This window comes from Sardina pilchardus, chromosome 18, assembly GCF_963854185.1.
Source record: "Sardina pilchardus chromosome 18, fSarPil1.1, whole genome shotgun sequence".
NCBI classification, from domain to species: Eukaryota; Metazoa; Chordata; class Actinopteri; order Clupeiformes; family Clupeidae; genus Sardina; species Sardina pilchardus.
The window spans coordinates 23,169,813-23,193,824 of record NC_085011.1 but is presented as its reverse complement, the minus strand read 5'-3'; the positions used below and the strand labels follow the sequence as shown (position 1 = coordinate 23,193,824).

Sequence of the window (24,012 nt, the reverse complement as noted above, 5' to 3'; positions counted from 1 at the left end):
TTAAATAAGTCAGATTAATTAGCTAAAAGATGCAATACAAGTACTACTTTGCTGGCTAAACTTACTCCAGTCCTGGTGGCACATCTTACCCCATGACCACCATTTTGAAAGAAAATGCTTCTCACAACAAGCTATGGCAACACTCATGATTTTGTTTATCCCTGACACTATAGTTTATACGGGCACCAATTGAGGTGTAATGCATCTGAATGTTGTTCTATTCAAGTTTTCTCTAAATTACCCTGGACATGAATGGAATCTAGCCTGACTCTCGCCAGACCCTTGTAGTTCCCCCATGCTCCACCAGAGGCGTTTCGCTGAGCTCCACACAAGGGTCTGGACGCGAGGGCAATCCAAACCCCTGCCAGTGATCAAAAAATGAGCAACCAATCAGGAGCGCCGAAGCGAGTGTCTGATTCAAATAACAATGGCGGCACGCAGCGAGGAGTCTTGTGCTGACATTGATTCTGCTATTTCAACCGTTTTGTCGAATCTATCGAGTATTCATTCTTTAAAAGATTAACAGAGAATAGTTTTGAAGACATTTATTGGTGGCAAGGATGTTTTTACTCTTCTTCCGACCGGGTTTGGCAAGAGCTTGAAGAAGCCTAGCATGTCATTCAAGATAACAGGCAAGTGGTTTATCAAATCACATGCGAGGATGTTTTACAAGGACCCGCCTTCAGAAATACATCTCCTATCGAGAAGTCCCAGATCCTTGTGTGAAGCAGACAGCGAACTACAGGATCTGGCGAAAGTCAGGTTAAATGGAATCCACTTAGACAGCAAAAATCATTATGTTTTTACACATATTTTACCCAGATGCTCAACTTACCTCATTCTCCCCTACACAGGCATTAAATGGTTAAATATGCTTTCTGTTGTTTTAGTTATGGACAAGCACAAATTATTATCACGGGTAATATGAAAAAAAGCATGTGCTACTTCAAAACATGTGTCAGACTACAACTGAGGACCTCACTATTACGATACAGTAAAGAGAAACCTTACAGAACACCATGCTTCTTCTATTTTTTTTTCAGAAATACACAAATTATTAGGAGAAATATATTTTGAACCCAAGCATGTGAAGTAACTGTAACACAAATAAACTGTCTGAACAATCCAGCATGGAACAGAAAAGAAATTGTATAAAATAAAAATTTGAATTACATTAAATTGATGAAGATCAAATGCTGACTTGGACAACAGATACATTTTCCATTTGATCTTGTAATATGAAAAACATCTGTCAGTTAAATTCAGGCCAACATTTGCTAGTTTAATCCATTGCTGTTTGAACTCATCTGAACTCTCAAAAAAAATCTGATTTAGTGACTATGTTTGCATTACTCATCAGTGAAACATAGAGGGAGCTACAGACAATGTTTAAACACCCAGAAGATCTCGTCTTGCAGCAGGACCCCTCTAAAAACATAACATGCTCTCTTGCTTCCTGCTAATTTCCGGCCGGAGACGACTCAACATGTCGGCCTGGTATGATAAAGTGTGGTATTAATGGAACATTCATAAATGAATATTATCAACAGTGGTCACTGTACATGTGTCGTATAGATACAGAGACACCATAGATGGTGCTCTGGTCCCAGGGTGGACTAATCATTCTGAAAGTGACAGGCATTAAGTTGAACTTCTTGATTATTTATTTATTAATCTGCAAATCGAGTACACAACAGAGTACACAACATTTGCAGTGGTACAATTGGTGAAATAATCTGTACAACACCAACTGAGCTATACCACTCTCAAATATGCTGAACATAAAATGAATTATTAGAATTCTGAAAATGGTGTAGGCTGTGTGTTGCATATCTACCTTTTCAGGAATACACATTAAACCATTTTTCCCTCCAGATGTCAAGTATTTTTGCACTATACCACTGAACTGAAAGAAGGGAGTCAAGTTACAAACAGCCACATAGTGTTGAAACATTTTATTGTGTCATTTACATTGGCTGCGTTGTGTTTCTACACTAGATTTATAAAATATGCTTTCAAATCACACATGATTCATCAGCTCGGTCTTCTGTGTTCTAAGCCTCTGTGTGGTTTAAAAGTGCTTTGAATTCGTAAGTCAATTGGTGAAACAGAAATTTGGTTAGAATCAAGTATTCAAATCAACTCGCACACTCTCTTGGATTCTAAACTCATCCTGTATGCCATATTTCAACAGGCACATTTCGGAATGGTAATGGAGGTATGAAAATGCTGGGAAATCCATTTCTACTTTGCAGCCCTTTCTACTAAAAATGCTTTCAAATGAAACATGATCAGACAACCACACGTTACATTTACACAACAGCACAAACTAGCTCTAGGCATTAGGCTACCCCATTAATACATTGCTTTTAATATGCTGATGTACAAAATGAGGACCAAGACTAAACTTTGGGCTGTCCCTCACTTTTAGCTGTTTACTTCTGTACTACAAAGCAATGGAAAGTAAAAAAAGACATGCTAAGAGATACTACTGAAAATAAGCTAACTACTTTAGCATGGCAGGTACTTGAGGACAGACAGGTACTTGGATACACCGTCTACACAATCAATCAACCCCTATAGCACTTCACTTATGCTGTTGTTTCAACATGTTTAAAACAGACCTTATTTCACCCTGTTCAAAATATTTACATCCAAAGTCCAAAAGGCATAGTAACAATTAGTTACAATCATGAGCAAAGACATTCAGATCAAACTGGTCTATGACAACATTTTGAAAATGGAGAAGCTACGGGAAATTTGTTTTGAGGGTAAATACAAGCTTTATTTATAGCTTTCTCCCAGTGAGCAAAGCTGGTTAGAATCCAAGGACAACAGCCAGGACAATGTGAAGCAATACTTCCTTCATTTCATAACATTGCACTGATCAAACTGTACTGAGCATACACTTTTAACAACTATGAGCATCAGATAAAAAAAGATTGGAGTCATAACAGATAACTGATAATGGCAGCATTACATCCTTCATTCACCCAACATGAGCTTCTGGATTTCATTACGCTCAAATGGCATTAAAAAAAAAATAATCAAAACTCCAATTATACCCATTTAACTTGACAGTAACATGTCTGACCCAGTTGTGAAAAAGACTTTAATCCTGGGCTTCCCTTCCTTTCCTTTGATCTGCCAAACATCTCCCAAGTGTGCATTGTGCTCTTATGTGAGCAACACTGTACTGGTGTGGATGTGTTGGTGGGTGAGTGAAGTGGGGAAGGGTGGGGTGAAGTAGAGAACGCACCGATTCATGTTCGAAATGGACCCGAAGTAGTGTCTCTGCTCAGCTTATTCACAGAACGATGAAAGCACCAATGTAACATAGCCAAGTTTATATCGAGAGCAAGCAGTGAAAATAGTATTTCAGAACCACACTGCCAAGTCAGGGCATGTGATTTCCTCTTGCGCTTGTATTTTCACTACTCATTTCTGGTTCGCTGTCCAAAAGGAACAATGACTCCCTAATGCAAATGGGCCGTGCCAGTTGCTCCAACTTGGGAAGACTGTCAGATAATCTGTTCCAGTAAAATTGGAGTATTACCGAGAGATGTGCATTTTTATTGCTTTTATTACTCTAGTGAATGTAAAAAGAAATTCAGAGCATAGGTTTTTAGATTTTTAAGGAATCGAACTTCATACTTCGTAACACTTTAAGCACATTGTAAAGAGAGTCTGCACATGCGGACTGCTGTGTGGTGCTCTTTGTGATCAAACATCTGCTACGAAACCATGGAAACCAGCAAAAGCCCCCATCTGGAAAAATTTCTGATGGCTCATCTCTGACTCAAAACACTTGAATAGTAAACAAATCCAACGGCGGACTCGGCCCGTGGGAGGAGCGAAGCTGGACCATAGCAGCGTCTGACAATGAGAGCAGTGAGCTGGACAATGGACAACTTCAGCAGAGCACAATAGCATCTCTGTACCATATTCTCCCTCCAGGACATCCCTCTCCCATCCAGTGACCACTGCAAGAGAGAAGCCAAGCCTCAGAGCAGGCATACGGACACTGGGTCAGGCTATGGCCCATGACAGACGGAGAGGCTGACTCACAATGAACTCAGTGCTTCCACCCAAGCTGCACACCGCCAGGGAGACTAGCGACCCCTTTGTGGGGAAGCTAATGGGAATCCTAATAAAGAATAAGAATAAGAATAAGGTCAGAGACGAGCTCAGGAGAAGTTCCGTGAAGTTCCATGAGGAACCGCGAACCTCTCAGCCAAGCCACACACAGGGGGACACACCACACAAACAACAACACAAACCCAGTAACATGGCTTTATCACGAGCCTTATACTGCTCTCAGGAGGTATATTAAACTTGATACAGACCGTGCTGTGGCAGTGCAGGGAGCAAAAAAATACTGTTGAGTACAGAGCTAGCATGAGGGCTGCGTGTCATGTTTCAGCCCCACGCAAATGGAGACGATTACTCAGGTGCCATGGGTCTTATGCATCTCCACAGATGTCTGAGAGAGCGTTCATAACACAATCCTTACGAGATAACTAGCGGTGCTATACCACCCCGGGCTACAATGCAATGGTAATCAGCAAATTGTTGATAACATAAAAAAAGTTTCTAACATAAGGTAGCCGACATGCACGCCGACAGCCTCAGAGCAGGAGAGCTCCCAGAGGGGACTTCCTGACTACAGAAGGAGAGAAACGGGGAAAAAAAAGGTAACATCATGTCTAGCATGTGGGACAAAATGTGGTGCAAAGGAAGCACAACCATGGCAAACTTGATAAGAATAGCCCAAAATGGCAGCAAAGCCTTGCAACATGAAATAAAATAAGCTGTTAAATCTTTACATTTAACGAAGAAACGGAGAGACGACAGGCCTATTTCGTAAACGGTTTTATGCTCACCTTATATTCATACTATGAAGAGAACCAGAAGTACTGTGCTGTACATTCAAGAAAAAACTAAATCAGCCCTGTTTTTCATCATCACGACAATCACAGAAAACTAACACTACTGTAAACTTTCAGAGGAGGTCCCTACAGTTTCTGTAAAATAGGTCAATGGCTGTGTGTGTGTGTATATTTATTTTCTGTTTCTTTTCAATCACTGTAGTGTACAACTACTACATCAATCTAGTTAAAGCCGGAATCAAATCCCAATCCATTTTTGAAGAGTGTAGTACAGCCATGTAATTGAGAATTTTGTATAATTTGAGTGTTGAAATCCCAAACGTTGCAATATGCCTGGAAATTTGGCAAAACAGAAGTGGAGCATTCAGCTCTGATCCGCTCTAATCCGTCATCACTTCTTTTAAGGGCTTCAACACGCCTGTGTCTATTACATTCTACAGTATGTCAGTGCATGATTTAAATCTCATTAATGAATGGTTGCAATGAACAGAAACCGAGGAATAGAGCTATGTGAAAGAAATATCAGTAACATCAAGATCATCTGTCAAAATGCTGCTACATTGAGAGGAGTACGTAATATATCCTTGTTATGTATTTCGTTCGCTGGGTTTGAAATACAAATACTGTTGAAAAGCACTGTACCCAATTTGACTGGAAAATATACAGTATGTATTGTATACTAAGCTGATAAACAAGAATGCTGACAATACTCAATTTATAGCTATTTACGATAAATCTTCAACCCATTACAAAATATGCCTTTTATAATGAATAAATACACCTAAAGTTATTTCCTGAGTGCTTTAACTAGAACTTCTTTCCCATTGTGAGACTAGCACTAATGCTCAAAATGTTGCACTTAAGTCTTGAAGCAGCAAGTACGCAGCAGATCATCCTATAGCTTTTCTCTGCCGAACTAGAGTGCATACTGTGTATTATTGTGACATCCCTGACAAAAACAAACAAAACATCAGAACAGAAGAAAATGAAGAGTGGAACTGTAAAAGCGTTGCTCCAGAAACACACTAAGCTGAGCATTGCAACCATTCACCGACATATTGGGGCCCCCTCCAAGGGCCCCCCGGAGAGAAAGAGAGAGAGAGAACTGGAGAGCAAGAGATGAGACAAGCCATGGGTGGAGGAGGGTGATGCCTTGGTGAGCTCAAGATTGAGCAGGGAGGAACCCCAAACTCCTGTAGCAGTGCAGGGTGTAGATCAGGTGGGGGGGAACAGGTGAGGCTGAGTCACCTGACAGAGGTCCATCCGACACAGCCTGCGCGCACACCCGCAAGGCTGGCCTCAGCCCAGCTTGGTGATCTGTAGACTGCCGTCTATCCTGATCATGTCGATGGATAGCAAGGACTTCACTTTGTGATAAAAGTCAAAGAGCTGGTGGCCGTCCACAAATATCCGGAAGCGCTGGTGCTCGCAGTGGATCTCAATCTGGAGAAGGCCAGAAGGAAGACAGAGAGAGAGTAATTACAGAGGGAAGAAGAAAAGGAGGATTGTAAAGCCAATGGAGATGAGGCTTCTACAGACAAACACAAAGAGAAAGATATATATATATATACATTAAACTAGCTTAATAATGGCAGAGAGTATCACTGAGCAACTGATGAGCTTCCTTTCAAACGCTGATGGAGATCTCTCTTTAATTTAGTATGGCTGCTTATCTTCAGTGCTCATTCCCGAACGGCCACTGACTCATCCGGAACTGGAGTGACCTGTTTTCCTCAATCCTGTGTGCTTCCCTCACTAACAATGGTCCCCTCGTTATCTTTGAGCCTCTTTTATCAGTGAGCAGCTAGCAGTAGCCAGCGGCTTCTAAAATAAGTCACAACCCATGAAGCCAAACAGCATGTAATGGGGACAAACCTTCAACTGATGCAGTCGACTGAAAAGACTCGCAGACTGAAAAGACTTGCCTGCACTGCCGGCCAACAGCAGCCTATCACACAAGATCCCATTTAAGATTGACTTGTGATGTAAATGAGTGAGCTGGACCAGGGGACTGCTGCTGGGACCGGGTACATTTGGTACCTTTCTAGTGGTAAGGTGTAACAGCAGGGCTTTCCATTCAGGGCAATGCAGTATTGTGAGGATGCATGTCCCTTCCCCCCACAAAAAAAGGAAGGACACCCATGTCCTGCAGCACGCAATCAATGCATTCTCTCATTAACAAGTGCTAGTAACTATTTTAACAGCATGTTTTGGATCACTCCAATTGAATGTATAGGGAACTGTAAATGACATCCCGAGGCAACCTCTACATATGCTTTTAAAGGGTGTTGTGGTTGATCAGAATAAACAGAGGGTCGTTTGTGTGTGTGTGTGTGTGTGTGTGTGTGTGTGTGTGTGTGTGTGTGTGTGTGTGTGTGTGTGTGTGTGTGTGTGTGTGTGTGTGTGTGTGTGTGTGTGTGTGTGTGTGTGTGTGTGTGAGAGAGAGAGAGAGAGAGAGTGTGTGTGTACGTGGGCACATGTGTGCTGGTGTGTGTGTACTAGCAAAACAGTGCACATATCCATGAATGAAAATGCATGTTTGTGAGGTCCATTGTATGGGAGATATGAAGGCTGGGGGCCTACCCTGAAGGGCTGGTCTTGGATGAAGGGGAAGTAGGGGATGGGCACCTCTTCCTCACTCCACTTTCCAGTAACGCGGGCGTTACGGAGGAACTGGCGGTCAGCGAATCGGGCGCTCAGCTTGAGGGCCACGTCCGTCTTTGGGTCCTGGTCACCCTTGTCACCCACAGGGCCACAGGTCAGGCTCACGTCAAAGCTAGAACAGGAGACAGACAGACACACAACACTGTCCAATCAATATGCCCAGCACCCAAACAAAGCAACAAAGAAATCACAGGTAGGTTACAAGACCAGGAAGGGTGTAGCACAAAAGAGAGTTGCAGTTAGGGAGTGGTTTGTATGGACAAGGATTTTGCCAGACATTAATATTTGATGACAGATTGTATTTACACAAACACGTCCATAAAAAATGTGGACAAATAAGTGTGAGGATGTGCTGTAAGTGCCATGGAATTTTCGGTATGCAAAGATGAAAGGTCCCTAGTCCGGTCTGTTGAGAATCCAGTTTTAGATGGCCAATGTTTAGGCTACAGTCAACCGGATGATGAGGATGAATTATACTCAGAGACAAATATTTATAATAGGATGGAAACATAAAGATTACTTAGGATGAAATAATCCAATGGTTTATGTGGGCGCATAAACCATATGGCAATAACACACTAGTGGAGTAGGCTACAGTGATTACCATCAGATTAGGTAGGCTCTAACATGGTCCGCATACGCCCAGTGCACGGAAAAGCCATTTTTTAAACACCCACGCTCTCTGCTCATCTTAGCTCATGGTCTAACGACCAGCCCATGCCGCGATGCTAATAATACTTCTTGGCATGAAGGTGCGAGCAATCTACCAATGTACCTAAGAAGCTCTTGTCATTATCAGCTGTAGGCTACTGTAAACCGTATATCCACGAGTAGATTAACAATACTAAAACAAACAAGAGAGAACCGTAAGTACAGTGCGATTGGGCGTGGACTACTAGAATACTCACAGCCATCACAAATGGTGACTCAAACCGGTTCGTGAAATAAATCAGAACTCACCTGTCAGGCTCGGGATCTACGATGCCCATCACTATGATCTTCTTGCCCGGTCTCATCCCACCTTTGATACGGCCATTGAAAGGAACCGTCTAGGACACAGACGGCATGTTAGAGAACATGTTAGGGCCTTGATCTTAAACCAAGCTGCTATAGGAAATAAAGATGATTTTAAAAATAAATCTGCTCTACCAGAAGGCGTGATATATCCTCCTTGTCTGGAGAAATCAACGCGGGGTTTCCGAATGAATCATCAAGATGATCATCTTCAGTATTCTTCATTTCAAAAAATCAAAAAGAGGGTGCGGATTTAAACGCTGTTAATGAATGATTAAGGGGGGATGGCTGCTATTAGTAGTCTACTCTAGCTAATATTGTGATATGTGGATTCTATTTTTGAAAGGGACCACCATGGCTTTGTGTGACATTAAAATGTGCACACCTTAAGTCTGTCATAACATCTGCCATACAGAAAAGACTGAAGAGTGCATGGGTCTACAGCCAACCGACAGCCCCGCTACGGGCATCGCGTGAAACACAACCTGAAATAGTGATCGGATGCAAATAGCACATTATTGATCTGCGCTCCCTTAGGCTACATGCTTGACGCACATTATTAAAAATCAAACCCAAATCCCCCTTCATATTTCTAAAGGCAGTAAGAGTCACAGCCATCCGCGCGTAATACACGCATGGATGATGGTTTCCAATAATTGGGATATATTGCAAAACAAACATCTTCCACCTTAGAACAGACCACAAAGGAACTCTAGACAAAACAATAAGTTGAACATCAAAAGGACACGTCGTATCGTAAATTACTGCAGTTATGGTACTATTTGATACTCACTATTCCGTCCTTTTCCATGCCAGACACCGCCATCTTGTACTGAATACCATCGGATGCTTATCAACAGAAAGGCGGTCCAGCCTAGGAATCTGTCGGCGTCGCGCGGTGACTCAAGCAGCGGGCTATCGCAAGGTGTCCACGTTCAACAGGGAACTACAGTATGGCAGCAAGTGGTATTGGCTACATAAGACTACACAAGAACCGCTCCTTTTGGGGTGGGTATAAATCTGCTGACGTGGTTTACTGCTACATACAGACAGGGTTAATCCAGCCTCTACTGAAAAACCTAATCTGCAGGGTTTTCTTCGCCCCTTCACCTAATTAGGCTACTGCTGTACTGTTAGAGGAGGAGTTATATTGTTCAAAGCCGATAGTTTCTCATGAAGTCTCAATGGACTAGTACGAATCTATAGCTAATCTAGAAATACACGTGAGAATGTGCGTTTTTATAAACTCACTATGAAATACTTGTCATCTAAGGGTATGGCGCTTGATTTAAAGCATGGTCTTTGTGGAGGACCACCAATAATGGCACAGCACAGGCCAATCCTGGCTAAGCTAAAGTTTGAACAATAGCATTTTATCTCAGAATATAATATAATGATAATTGTTTAAAAAGAGTGAATATTTCCAGTGATTTCCCAAAACTCTTAAGTCTTACCTAGTTTCAATGTTAGCAGCCCTCTTTTTTTTTTTTTTTACAAGGTAGGCTACGTCATGAAGTTTTCCTCCTTTCCAGAGTAGTTCTTGCCTTTCCAACAATATTGTAAAACAGCCCGGAAACTGCCTGCACATTCAGTACCCAACAATTTGGTAGCGTTGTAGGCACAGTCCAAACTCCGTATGCCTGCCGCAGACCGCCCCCATGTGTCAACCTGGAGTACAACCACGACTGTAAATGGATCATCCGCCTGAAGAAGTCTGTCACAGTTGAAACACCAACCAAGATATGACTTTTATATGCAATATATTTTTTCCTTTTCCTTTATACTTTTTGTTTGATTAAAGAAAATCGTAGGACCCGATCCCATAGGCTACTTAGAAATTGTTGACAACAATTTATAACAATTGTACAACCATTGTTGTAAGCATAATGTTATTATTTCTATAAAAGCATCTGTAACAAATAAACATTACTTTTAAACGAGTTAGTAAGAGGACCTACAATCACCTACAATCAAGGTCTTAATTATAAGCGATCTGTGAGGCAGAGGGAGCTCTCTGCTCAGTCTGAGATGTGACTGACTCTGCAGAGCTGGGAGTGTAAAGCAAGAGGTATGAAAACACCTGCCTGCCCTCCTCAAATATTCATGAACACAGAGCAGGCAGTTTTCAAAAGCTAACCTGCGGCTTCACCATAGCCAAGTAGCAGCTTTAAGGACTACTCAACTCTCTCTTACTGGTCTCACTATTTCTTTCCCTCCCTTTCTTTTAGTGTGTTTCATTGATTAATGCATGAGCCTAACGATCTTCTTGAAAATGAAGTAAATTAAATAAACAAACAAAGAAATAACAAAGAGATTTCTGAGTAACAGGGTACACATTGCTTCATGGGCCTCATTTGGAGTGGTAGTATGGCAGTAAAAGCTGAACTACTCTAGGGGGCAGTCTTGTTCAGGAAAACTCAGGGGAAAATGTATGTCAGGGTTGAAACACAGATCCTGGCAACGTGTTATGAAATCATCTCGTTTTCAGAATATCTCAGCAACCTTGCTTTGTCACAGTATAATGAAGGGTTTCTTTTACAATTAGCTTAGATTGACATAAAAAGAGAAAGCTTAGATTTGTATGTGATATTACCATGTCTTCTCATCATCCACTGACATATGGTCAGAGCAACAGAGTCCATCTCACATGTAACATCACACTGAAGAGGTATTTTCTTTAAAATAACGATTATGCATTCCTTAGGAATACCAAAAGTTTCAAAGAGACTTTGTTGGGACTGTTTAATAAAACATTCACGCTAGGAACATTTTTAGCACCAGTTATGATGTTTGTAACGCCCCATCATTTCCCCTCCATTTCAGTTTCCGTCTCTGGTGCAGATCTGTGTGTGTGTATGTGAATCTGTGTGTGTATGTGTATGTATGTGTGTGTGTGTGTGTGTGTGTGTGTGTGTGTGTGTGTGTGTGTGTGTGTGTGTGTGTGTGTGTGTCTGTGTCTGTGTGTCTGTGTGTGTCTGTGTGTGTGTGTGTGTGTGTGTGTGTGTGTGTGTGTGTGTCTGCGTGTGTGTGTGTCTGTGTCTGTGTGTGTGTGAGTGAGTGACCTGCTCTGGTCATAAGTGTATTTGAGCATGCAAATTTAATAAGTGTTTATTTAGCAGGTCTTGTGTAATTAGGTTAATGCTGCAGCTGAAGTGCGCGGCTCTCCCACTGCTCCATTCTCTTCACCTGTTCAGGCGGAAAGCTGCACAGACGGACCTGCCGCCGGCGGCCGCTCTCTGGACTCCGCTCGTCGGGTCTTCTGGACTCCCCTCGCCACAGACCCAGCCGCCCCTGTCGCCCAGCCCCGCTTCGGGCCAGCCTGTGTGGTGCCAACGTCCGAATCCCTCCAACCGACTCCCAACGGTCAGCCGGCAATATGGTCCCTTGTGTTTCTCCAAGAGAAAGTAGCCATGAGGTTGACAGTGTGTGGAAGGGGAGTGGGGTCACTAAGAAGCAGGTTGTTGTTTCTCTGGCTTAGTGGTCACTTTTTTTATTTCTAAAAGTGAAAATTTGGTTGAGAACAAATGTGTGATAGGGTCTTGTCACCGACTAATGCCATCTCTTCTTTGAGTGTGATCTCCTGTTTAGATACATTTCTTTTACAGAAATGAGATGGTTCTTAGTCAGCTAGATCAACTTCTCATATCTGCTGGTTTCCATCCATGACTGTCTTCTCCTCTGTAAGCAGGACGCGAATGGACTCAAACTGAAATTAGGCCACGCTTCCCTCTGTGACACTGACACATCTAGTGAGAGGCCAGCATCTCAATGGTGCTCTGCACAGCTCATTCTCTTAACAGTTTACCTCTCCTCCTGCACTCTCTGTAGTCAGTAATTTGAGCGTGTGTGTGTGTGTGTGTGTGTGTGTGTGTGTTTGTGCGCATGTGTTTTTCAACTGAGAATGTTATGCTCCCACACACTTCCTCACACCCACTCCTTCCATGCCACAGCTGTGTGTGTGTGTGTGTGTGTGTGTGTGTGTGTGTGTGTGTGTGTGTGTGTGTGTGTGTGTGTGTGTGTGTGTGTGTGTGTGTGTGTGTGTGTGTGTGTGTGTGTGTGTGTGGTCTGTCTCCGACTTCCTGCTCTGGCCTCACACTCAGGGCCTTTCCCCTCTACATTAACTAGCACACACACACACACACACACACACACACACACACACACAGCAGACTATACAAACAGCAAACAAAACACAGACATTCATAGACTCAAACACTAGAATGTTCTTTATGTGTCCATACATTTATGTATCCATGCACACATCACATAAACAACACACACCTATATGTGCATACACAGACAGCACATAGACCTGTATGTCAGTGCACTATAGATGAGTATATGCGTACATGCATGTAACTACAGTAGTAGACAGACTTGCACACATGCAGATATTGAGAAACGGATTCTGAATGTATTACAAGTGCATGCAAACAGTGAATTAAACATACACGTGCCAGCAGTTTAACATAAACACACACTGGTCCAATCACTTGTCTTCATTACAATCATGTAATTACCCGTGTCTCAATCTCTCTACATAAACACGCCGTACTAATGAATAGAGAATCTTACAGTAGGGTTGTTGAAAAGCAGTATTTCCAGTACATAGCACAGTATACAACTCAATTCAAGTCTTTACATTTATTTATTTGTGCATGATAAAAAATTCTAAAAGACATTAGTGACCAGCATGGCCAGCGTGAATGTGAATGTGCAAAGGCACAGGCTTTAAAAGCTACAGGGGAGCAAAAGTGGTATAATAGGGAAGGAACATGGATATCTTCGTCCAGTTCCACTTAATGCAGTTCACATTCCCGCCACTGAGGGCAGAAGTGTTTCAGAACGAGTGTTACATAAACATGTTCTCCTGCATGTGTGTGTGTGTGTGTGTGTGTGAGTGCGAGTGTCTATGTGTCTGCTGTGTTGGGCTTCTGATTGGCGGAGGGTAGGTGTGGCTTTGCTCCCTTAGCGGATGGGATGGGATGGGATGGGGGTGGGGGGTGGAGGCAGTAGGGGGTGGGGGGTGGGTTGGGATCATTCAGATATCCGCACAAAGCCATCATGACAGGAGAGGGAGGGAGAAATGGCTGAGTGCAAGCCTGCTGCAATCTCGCTCGCTCTCTCTCTCTCCCTCTCTCTCTCTCTGCCTCTCTCCTCTTGCCTTGTACAAGCACACGATGAAGACTGCCTTCTTTATGCCTTCTGTGGACTGAATAGAATCCAATTAAGAATGCAGCTGCTCAGCAGTTCTGTGCTACTCACCCTCAGACGTGCCGTGGTGGGTTCACAGTTTAGGGTAGGAGGGTATCCTGTACATGAGAAACACTTCCCCTCTCTCTTGCTCAGCCTTGTTTCGCTTTCTGAGCAAGGTTTTGGACTGCTGCCTTGCCTAGATTCGTGTTAGGTGAAACATCGTTTTTTCACACTAAGAGATAAAGACTGTTTCTTTACACACACACACACACACACACACACACACACACACACACACACACACACACACACACACACTAAATATTCCTATACACAAATACTAGTGGAGTGTGCCCACACAGACTTCCTCTCTCGCATACACACACACCTACATAAACACACACACAGGCACAGTGGAGAGTGCATGACCCTCTTTACCCTAAAGGGCAGGTGTGTCTGTAGTCCACCAATGAAAGCACAGAAATGAATGTGTTTTCCCCCCGCAACAGTTCTCGTGTAGTAAGTTCAAAGAGAAGGTCAGAATTGGGGTTTCCCATTGACTTCCAGCTGATGCAAACAGTCATCTGAACACAGAAGAAAACAATGGGGAACGAGAGTTAAAGAGAAAAAAAAGATGATCCATTGCACTTTGGAAAGGATGTTATTCTGATTTCTACAGTTTAGAGCACGACTATAAGGGCAGAGTTTAGCAGTACACACTTACGATAAATACACCAAATGACATCATCAGCTCATGTCAATAGCTATTTTCAGGCACTGCTTATTTGATAAGACATTAAGGCCACACCAGGACAGCTTTGGAAAACGACCTCATAGAGCAATGGTGAGCATTCTGGTGTTAACTTCTCGAGCCCTTAAAACTTAAGACTTCTTAATGGGTTCACAGTTGTAAAATATCAGATTACAGATTACTAGAAACACAACTTTCTAAATAATAAGACAACACAACTGCCGCACATTTTAGACACAGTGTGGCAGTGGGTTGGCAAAGGACAGGGCAAGGGAGTACTAGAGAGAGAGAGAGAAAGGGATAGAGAGAGAGAGAGAGAAAGAGAGAGAAAGGGAGAGACTGGCAGAACAAGCGCGAGCGATTGCACTCTACACGTTAATGTTGCAGTCATCGCCGGAGGTGTGACTCATCCCCTTGCAAACAAACTCGGCACCTCACGTAAGCGGAAAGCCATTCCCCCTCTGAGTTGGATCCCAGAGCAACTAGGCCGGTCTCTCTCTAGGCACTATGCCCCCTTCTCTGCCCCCTACCCTAATTTACACCCCCCCCTCCTCCTCCCCCAGCCCCAGCCCACTGTCCCCAGCCTGCCCCACCACCCATCCATCCGTCCATCCGCAGAGCACTAGCGACCGACAGCATGCAGGCACAGGGGGGGCTAAATGCAGCCCTGGCCTGCACAGCTGCGACTGCCCCCATGCTGGAAATAGACGCCAGCCGGCAAGCCATGAGTCATGTGTGGCAAATGTCTGTGTGGATGCAGGAGAGAGAGAGAAACAGAGAGAGCCCGCGAGAGGGAATAAGACCTGAAGGAAAAGGGACAGATCAGTGAAGGACTGAAAAGATCGAAATGAAGAGAATGGCAGATATGAAGAGTTTGTGTGAGTGTCTGAACAGAGAGGGTCAGTGACTTGGTAGTGGCTTGACCTTAATCAAAAGGTCAGTGGAACAATTTGTGACAGCAGTGGAAGACATTTTGACTGGTGTGACTAACAAAGAAATTTAGCTTAATGAAACGAACAAGCAGACAAGAGTTTCATTTTACAGTTTATTGTATAATATAAAACTACAAAAGTAAGACTGTTTCAAATTCATAGACACCTGTCAAATTTAATATATATTCTACAGTCCACACCTTGATGCAAATACAGTGATCATCACTTGATGTTTTTTTTTTTTATTTCTTTCTCAGACAAATATGTTGGTAATATTGCATAGAAAAAGGCACAGCTCCAAGGTCTGTGAAAAATACAGCCTCTCATTTTAACAGAACAGGAGTTTTCTTCTACCCCACTGCTCTGACACACACACACACACACACACACACACACACACACACACACAAACAACAAACACTTTTCCAGTGGTCACTCTCCCAAACCACTCCGCCATCTTCATTAAACCAAATGTAAGGGCTTTAACCATGGTCTGGAGAAAGTGTGACATCATTTTGTCTGGTGATGACTGGTGATAGAAAGCATTTAGATCTTCTCCCTCTTTACAAACACATTTTGGCATTGTGAGTTGACAATATACATGTTTTTCTGTAGTTCGGTTTTGGAGTCTGAGCCTCTAAAATTTGAGAGTGTAAAGTATTGCTGCACAAACCCATTCCCTTCCACTCAGTCAGAGTAAAACTGAGGACATTTTTAAATACTTATAATTAAATAGGAGCGACTCAAGATACCCAGAGCACGAACCTATACTGAAATAAGTGAAACAATAATGATGATGCTGATGCTGTTTTTTCCAAAACAAACCAAAACAAGAAAACAAAAATAAAACAAAATAAAATAATGGCTTCCACCCCAATTTAATACATGATACATTCCTATAAGCACAGTACATTCCGTACATACATTCTGTACACATTACAATCCAGATGTTAGCTTCACATCAACAAAAATAAATATATTTACACCGGAAAAGGAAGAATAAATAACTTAAAATGATAAGAAACAATCACTCCAAATCCAAACTTCACAAAAAGACCAAACAAACTCATTATTAATCCTAGTTTCGGACGTGTCCGTCATATTGTCCGCTCGGCTTTCGGTCAACTCTCTCTCTCTCTCTCTCTCCCTTTCACTCTCCTAATTTCATCAAAAATAAAAATGCTCTTGGAAACCCACCATTCACTTGGGCGTGACTCTGCATATCGCCCACAGGTGGTTTCTGTTGAGGCCCCTGTGACTGACCCCAGTGATGCGTTCCCCACTGAGTGTGTGTGTACGCTGCAGAGGGACCAAGTATACTCCTCAGTAATTCGAGTCTTTCCCAGTGCTTGTAACACACTGATTATTAATGCACGCTTTGTAGCGGGTCCACCTCCAAAGGTTTTTGAGTTTGCACGTGAGGCTTTTAATAATAATAAAAAAAAATTGCATATGTTTGAACATAAAATGCAGTTGTCTCAGCTGAAATTGCTGCAACAATATTATTGTTTAGGGGGGAGCCAAGCTACATGTATGGAATCTGAAAGAAATGACCATGAAAACCATGAAAACCATGAAATAAGTCCATTAAGTACATTACAAGTGTACATTGTTTTTCACCAGGCTTTAGACTGTAAGTAACACATTTTGAAATCATATGCTGCACCATAATTTGTGTTGAGTTGATAGACTGGGGACTGGTCCCTTGAAATGTTTGCTTGCTCAGGGACGTCTCTCTTGAGCAGTCATCTATACAACTGTCCCTAAAGCTACCGTAACCATTCCCATTGTGCTCAGTGGTTCCCATGAGATGAAAGTGATCGGCTCTTAGCATGCCACGCTAGCTACCCAGTGCATATTGGCTAAGCAGCCATAAAGATTAATAGTGGCTGGAGTGGATGGGGACAAAACGAACGGCAGTACATGAACAGAACTGGCATACATTTGCACTGGGTCCTGATGGATAGGCTGTCCTCTCACAACGCCTGTCCCTGTCATGCCACTGGGCAGAAACCAGACATGTTAGTGCTTTTTCAAAACCACAACAGAAAGCTGAAATAAACTGGAGAGACAACTGAAATAACTCCCAATCATTGCTTATAGATCTGGGCTTCACCATTTTGGCATGCTATGAGAAAGGCTTGATGAGAAACTGCGGCGCACTTGTGATCTCCATCCTGTGCACCTCCATGGCTGTGCAGTACATACAACACACGCCGTGCTAGTGTTTTTAGAGGCAAGTCACTGCACTGTGCTGTGACTGGACAGATGACCATCTCTCTGCGATCTCTCACGACTTCAACAATGTTCCACTCGAGTACAAGTACAATTTCTGAAAGATCACCTGGCGAGGTAAGTTTTGCTTTTGGGAACATTGTGGCCAACAGCTGGATGGCATTTGCATTTGATTTAGTGAAGGTGACTGGTGATTGCATATATGCCATTATTTCCACCCCTCCTTACATTTCAGATATCAACACTATCATGTCTGCACAAGGGCTTCTCCCCCTCTTTGTAAGAGTCTGTCAGAAAACATCGTAAACAAGCTGACTGAAGTCTCCTCTGTTGAATGTTTGAAACATGCTTGCGGGTGTATCCCTGACTACTCAAGAGACCCATCCACAATCACACAGTGAGTGCGAGACCCTCCCCCCAAAAATAAAATAAAATAAAATAAACAATACACACGCACATCTTCTCCCCATGTAAGAGAGAACACTGGACTCCTTTCGGGGCTGTCTCAGATTCGTTACTGGAGTGGACCAGTGGCTACAGAGAAAAGCAGGACTACAAAAAAAATACAAAAAACAATAGATTAAAAGTATCTCTGCAAGCTGAAATATATTTACATACAGGACACAATCATACACACACTGACCCACACACACACACACACACACACAGAAACACACACACACACACACACACACGCACACACAACTTCACACATTAAAAAATTGTGCTTTGAAGAGAAAGAAAAAGATAACGCCAGAGGAGGGTATGATATTTTGTTCATTACTTGCACCAGTAGAGAACCAGAGGGTATCCTAGGAGGGGATTTGCGTTTGAAAGGGTATCTTCACGGCCATGTGTCTTTTCAAAGCAGGTGGAGCTGTATATGGAGAGGGATGGTCAAACAGCAGGAACTGACCGACTGGTCAAATGATGATGAAGGCACTGGGTTCTGCGAGAAAGCGAAGCATGTTCCTTACGTTCTTCCGGTTCTGGTTTGTATTTTTTTTCCTCCCTCGGTTGGGGAAAGGCAAGTGCATGCACAGTGTTGTGAAGTAGTATCAGGTGACATCATCATTCGTTATTACAACCGCCTCATCTTACATAAAAACAAGGAACAACAGACTGTACAAAACGAGCCTCAAAACATAAAAGTGTACAGTTTTTATCGAAAAAAGAATAATCTTTGATTCGTTTTGCTTTTACGCTTTGTGTTGATGTGAAATGTCTGTCTCTGTGTCTGTGTGTGTGTCTGTGAGAGTGTCAGACTCCACCACCCATAGACTATCATGAGCCAACGAGGACCTCCATGATGTGGTCCAGTTCGGTCAGGTCCATTTTGAAAGGCTGGCTGGGCGTCACCCCCGGCGACGACAGCGTCTTGAGGAGGTCGTCGGCCGTCACCACCGGCGACAGTTTGGAGGCTCCGGCGCCGCCCGAGGCAGACGTGCACGGGTCAAAGTCATACATGGAAGTGTCGATGTCGGCGAACAGGATGTCGTCCAGGGCCAAGTCCGTGAGGAAGCCCGAGGAGGAGGAGGATGAGGTGGTGCAGGACGACGGGGTGGAGGCGGCGCAGGAGGAAGGGGAGGTGCTCATGTCCAGCTCGGCCGGGGGAAGCGTGTCCATGGGGACGACGTCAGGCTTTGGGCTGCTGGCTTTGCCGCAGTCTTTGGAGTCCGAGGCCGACAGGGCCAGGGAGGGGACGAGAGCGGGGGTGAGCGTGAGGTGCAGGGACGACGCCGCGGTGAGGGACGGGGAGGCGGGCGACGAGGACGCCGAGGAGACGGACAGGGGCGAGGGGGAGAGGGAGGTAGTCATGTGGGCGGCCGCCGCCACCGCCGCCGACGGACAGAGCTCCTCGATCTCGTCCAGCGCTGAGGAGAAGCTGTCTCGGAGGGGTCTACAGGGGGCGCCCATGAGCAGGGGCGAGGAGGAGGAGGGGGAGGTGGTGGAAGAGGGAGGCACCAGCGAGGGAGCAGGGGGAGGAGGCAAGGCTCCGAAAGCCCCCGCGTCCTCCTCCAGCAGGGAGGCGGGGGTCAGACCGGCCTGCGGCGGGGGCTGCAACGTCAGTCCGTTTGCGGGCAGCCCCAACCCCGCGGACGACGACGACGACGACACCCCGAAAGGCGCTCCTCCTCCTCCTGTCGCCGCCGCCGCCGCAGCGGGCGTGGGCGAGGAGGACGCCTGGCGGAAGCCCTCGTCCAGCGGGTGGTGGTCGTGCGGCGGCGCGGCGGGCCCCGGCGCGGGGAAGTGCGGCGGCCGCAGCGCGCCCTCCTGCTTGAGCTCGTCCTGGATGCGCCGCAGCATGTTGTTGATGAGCACGCGGCGCTGCAGGCTGGGCTCGGTCAGCGCCCGCTGGCTGTACAGCTTCAGCAGCGAGATGTTGAAGATGGTCTGCCGCTGGAGCGTGTACGACACGCCCTTGGCCGCCAGGAAGGACGGCGGGCCCTCGGGGGGGCAGCCGCTGGCGGACGACGGCGACGCCCCGGACAGCACCGCCAGCGCTTTGCCTTCCAGCCCCTCTTCATCCTCGTCCAGCTTCCGCTTTGCACCTTTACCCAACATATATCTGCAGAGATGGAGAGAGAGAGAGAGAGGGAGAGAGAGGGAGAGACAGAGAGAGAGAGAGAAAAAGAGAGGGAGAAAAGAGAGAGCAATTGAGGATTGAGGGCCATTAGAGGAAGAGGTGCCATTAATAGAGGGAGCAGCAGAGAGAGACAGACAGAGAGTGTGTGTGTGAGAGAGAGAGAGAGAGAGAGAGAGAGAGTGTGTGTGTTAGAGTGAGCGTGAAAAAAGAGGGAAAAAAGAGAAAAACAGAGAAACGAGAAACAACAATCAGCACAAAGCCACTCCAGACACAACACTGTCTGCTGCAGCTCTCATGCGATGTCACCTTTTTACCTTCTCAGCATGAAAGCCCAAGTGCTAGCACACCATATGCACCTGACACACATCCTTCCAGAATTTGAATGCAGATAAATATGTACGGGCACATTTTTATTTTTCAAATTCAAATTCCAAAACAACAATCAGTCATCTTCAAAAAAAAAAAACATCTTTCCAAGTTACAACAAACTCCACGACAACAGCAACAACAACAACAACAAAATCTTAAGAACAAAACTGCCATAAAAAAATCAAAGGAAAACAAACAAGGAAATAAAAACAAAACAAGGATACTCAAACGCTGTTGCAGTGATAGCCGCTTATTTAGTAGATGAAGGTAGCGGTTACACGTGGTTAGGCAGATAAGTCACCGATCACAGGAACAAAAGAACTGGAGAGATGAGCTGGAGCATGGGGCATGGGGGACGCAATACACAACCAACAGAAACGGACAACCAGCAACCAACCGGTGCAGGGGCAGTTGGTTCGAGCATAAACAACTTGACAAGAGGGGGGGTGGGGGTGGGGTGGAGGGGGTGTTGTGCGGTAATGGGTACGGGGATAAAAGAGAGAGAGAGAGTGTGAGAAAACAAAAAATAGACAGAGGGGCAGAGAGAGAGAGAGAGGGAGAGAGAGAACCGTTTCTATTACCGGGTTGTAGCTTTGTTGCCATGACATTGGCCTGCGAGCGCGCGGTCGTCATGAGAGCGCGGAGAGGCTGTGCTGCTGGAGGGAGATGCCCTGCCTGCCTGGTGGCTCTCTGCTCAGCCAGCTCAGGGGGAGAGAGCACACATTACCTAACAGCGCCAACGCACAGCCGCTGGGACACAACACACGCGCGTACACACACACACACACACACACACACACACACACACACACACACACACACACACACATACAATCTCTTTCTCTCTTCTACACATACAATCACTCTCTATCACACAAACATTTGTACACACATACACACCAACAATAACATACAAACTATCTCTCACACAGACTCACATATAGAACGCACGCTCATACACACGCATCACAAACAAATACAAATACAAACACAACAATTCACTCCTACAGGCATACATACATATTATGGACACTACACCCATTCGGACACACACACCATCAATACATTCAGAAATAGGCACACACATACACACACAATCGCACACACAAACAAACTCATATGCACACAGGTAACAGTAACTGAACAAAAAGAGCTCTCAAAGCAAAGTATACAAAATAACCAAAATCCATTCATGAAATATATCAAATTACTACTACTGCCTGTACAAAAGGTTTGTTATTCAAAGCTCAACTTCAACAAAAAAAATCAAAAACTTAACTGGGACTTATAATGACACACGGGCACAAATCCTTTCAAAAGAAAAGGAGAAAGAGAGGGGGATAACAAGGAAATGACAGGTTTAGTATTTTATGTCTGACCACAGGGGTTTTTGACGAGAGTCGCACTTTCCCTCACTGACCTGCCAATTCCTTCCTGGGACGTCGCACCGTGACCAGCGAATGAATGAATGTGTCAGATTTACAGTAAGTGGTTAACGTGCAAATGTGTCACATGAACCGGAAGTGTGGACACTGACACACACACACGCCCATCCAGCACTGAGTGACTAGTCATTGTGGAGCAGGGGGAGGAGCACTGGTGTGTTGTGGTATGGGCAGGAGCTCCCTGATGTTGCAAGGCTGTGTGATACCTGAGACGGGTTCATGTTCTTAGGGCCCACCACGCAGTTACATGACTCTTCTGACTCACCATCGTCCCTCTACTACAACCATACAGGCATTAGTCACACACACCTGAGTGTGCATACTGATACACACACAATACACAAACACACACACACACCAACACACCAACACACATACACACACACACACACATACACACACACACACAGACATAGACGGCAACTAATCCAGTGTGTTACATCTACAAAACTGTATGTGACAGACAGAGAAAAAAAGAGAAGGAAGCGAGCAGGTTTCTTTAACCTTCCCCCCTATCACTTTTCTGCACACTGTGTGCAAACGCTTCTCTCCCCAGCACACTATTAAAAATTAACACACAATTGATGGAGATAGGAGCCACTGCATGTGATAGATCTCATAACAATCTCATATGCATAATGTGCGAGGAAAAGCCAAAAAGGAACATGTTCATATGCAGCTGGGCTGGCTCTCCAGTGTAAAATGAAAACCACGGTGGAAAAACAAAGATCCTCTCTGTGATCTAAGCACCGAAAGAAAGAGAGGGAGGAAGAGAGAGAGAGAGAGAGAGAGAGGGAGAGAGGGAGAGGGAGAAAGAAAGAAAAAAGAGCCGCTGCTCCTGAGGCCTCTTGATTTCCATAAAGTGGAGCCCAGTAGCGGTAGGCAGCGTTGCAGTGCGCTTGAATCTAATCCAGGCTGACAGCCTCACGCACCCCAGCCATGTCTGAGTGCGCACGCTCGCGCACACACACACACACAAGCATTACACACACACGTACACACTCTCTCTCTCTCTCACACACACACACACACACAAGCGCACGCACACACACACACACACATGCACGCAACGCGCAGTCGCAGCTCTGCCAGGCAGTCCCACTCACTCAGGAAGTGCAAGTGGCTGGGCCAGTCGCTTCGCCGCCTGTTACCATGACAAACACAGTCAGCTGGGAATCCACCCAAAGAGACGACAAAGAGGTGGAGAACAGAGGGAGAGAAGGGAGGGAAGAAGAGAGGGAGGGAGGGAGGGAGAGAGACGAGGGAGGGGGAGTTAAAGAAGAAAAAGAAATGTTTCTGCTCTCTTGGCTTTCAGCTTGCTGCTGTGTGCTTGCGCTCAAGAGAAAAAAAAGAAAAAAGACGGACTGCTCAGAGAGAGAGACAGAGAGAAAGAGAGAGAGAAACAGAGAGAGAGAGAAACAGAGAGAGAGGGAGAGGGAGGGAGGGAGAGAACAAGAAAACGTCCTGAAATCTCCTGAATGTGCTGAGTACACTTTGATCCTGATCATGCATATTCTGGGGAGACTGCAGAAGTGTTTCTTCGAAACAATGGGACACACTCAACAATAACAAAAAACCCCGCTAGATTTGAGTCTAGAGAATAGTGTGCCATCAAACCAAGTGGAAACAGGAGAAATGGTACTTCATGTGATTAAGAAGCACACTATTCACCTCAGAGCATGTGATGGGGATGACTAATGGACAATCATCAGCAGTCTTAAATGTGCACAGGCACTTCTCAGGGAATGTATGGAGAGAAAACAAGAGTAAACAGACAGTGAGAGAGAGAGAGAGAGAGAGAGAGAGAGAGAGAGAGATAGAGAGGGGGACGAGCAAGGGTGAGAATGAGTCACAGAGGTGAGGAGTGGAGGCTGTGGGCGTTAGGCTGAGGCAAAACGGAGAGAGAGCGCGAGAGAGAGAGAGAGAGAGA

At 44.9% G+C, this 24,012-nt stretch overlaps 2 protein-coding genes across 6 annotated transcripts in view; both read right to left on the bottom strand.

Annotated features, from left to right (window-relative positions):
• Positions 1-1,779: 1,779 nt before the first annotated feature.
• lgalslb (lectin, galactoside-binding-like b) lies at positions 1,780-9,596 on the bottom strand. Of its 2 annotated transcripts, XM_062519688.1 has the most exons (5): positions 9,361-9,595; positions 8,703-8,786; positions 8,514-8,602; positions 7,473-7,665; positions 1,780-6,332 (listed from the first exon to the last, which is right to left on the bottom strand). In XM_062519688.1, exons 1-5 carry the CDS (start codon positions 9,391-9,393, stop codon positions 6,189-6,191), a joined length of 543 nt encoding a protein of 180 aa, XP_062375672.1. In that variant the 5' UTR covers positions 9,394-9,595; the 3' UTR covers positions 1,780-6,188. The 2 variants fall into 2 exon arrangements, with proteins under 2 accessions (XP_062375672.1, XP_062375673.1); XM_062519689.1 differs by lacking the exon at positions 8,703-8,786 and having other exon boundaries at positions 9,361-9,596.
• A 5,949-nt stretch (positions 9,597-15,545) lies between these two features.
• The window catches only part of sertad2b (SERTA domain containing 2b), a 37,019-nt gene continuing 28,552 nt past the window's right edge, over positions 15,546-24,012 (bottom strand). For 2 of the 4 annotated variants that reach the window (XM_062519379.1, XM_062519378.1), the window contains exons 2-3: positions 21,219-21,327; positions 15,546-20,250 (exon numbers count right to left, since the gene is read on the bottom strand). In XM_062519379.1, the coding sequence (XP_062375363.1) occupies positions 18,966-20,246 (1,281 nt within the window). In that variant the 5' untranslated portion in view covers positions 20,247-20,250; positions 21,219-21,327 and the 3' untranslated portion in view covers positions 15,546-18,965. The remainder of the gene's footprint in view (positions 20,251-21,218; positions 21,328-24,012) is intronic. The other 2 variants (XM_062519380.1, XM_062519377.1) reach the window with 1 other exon arrangement.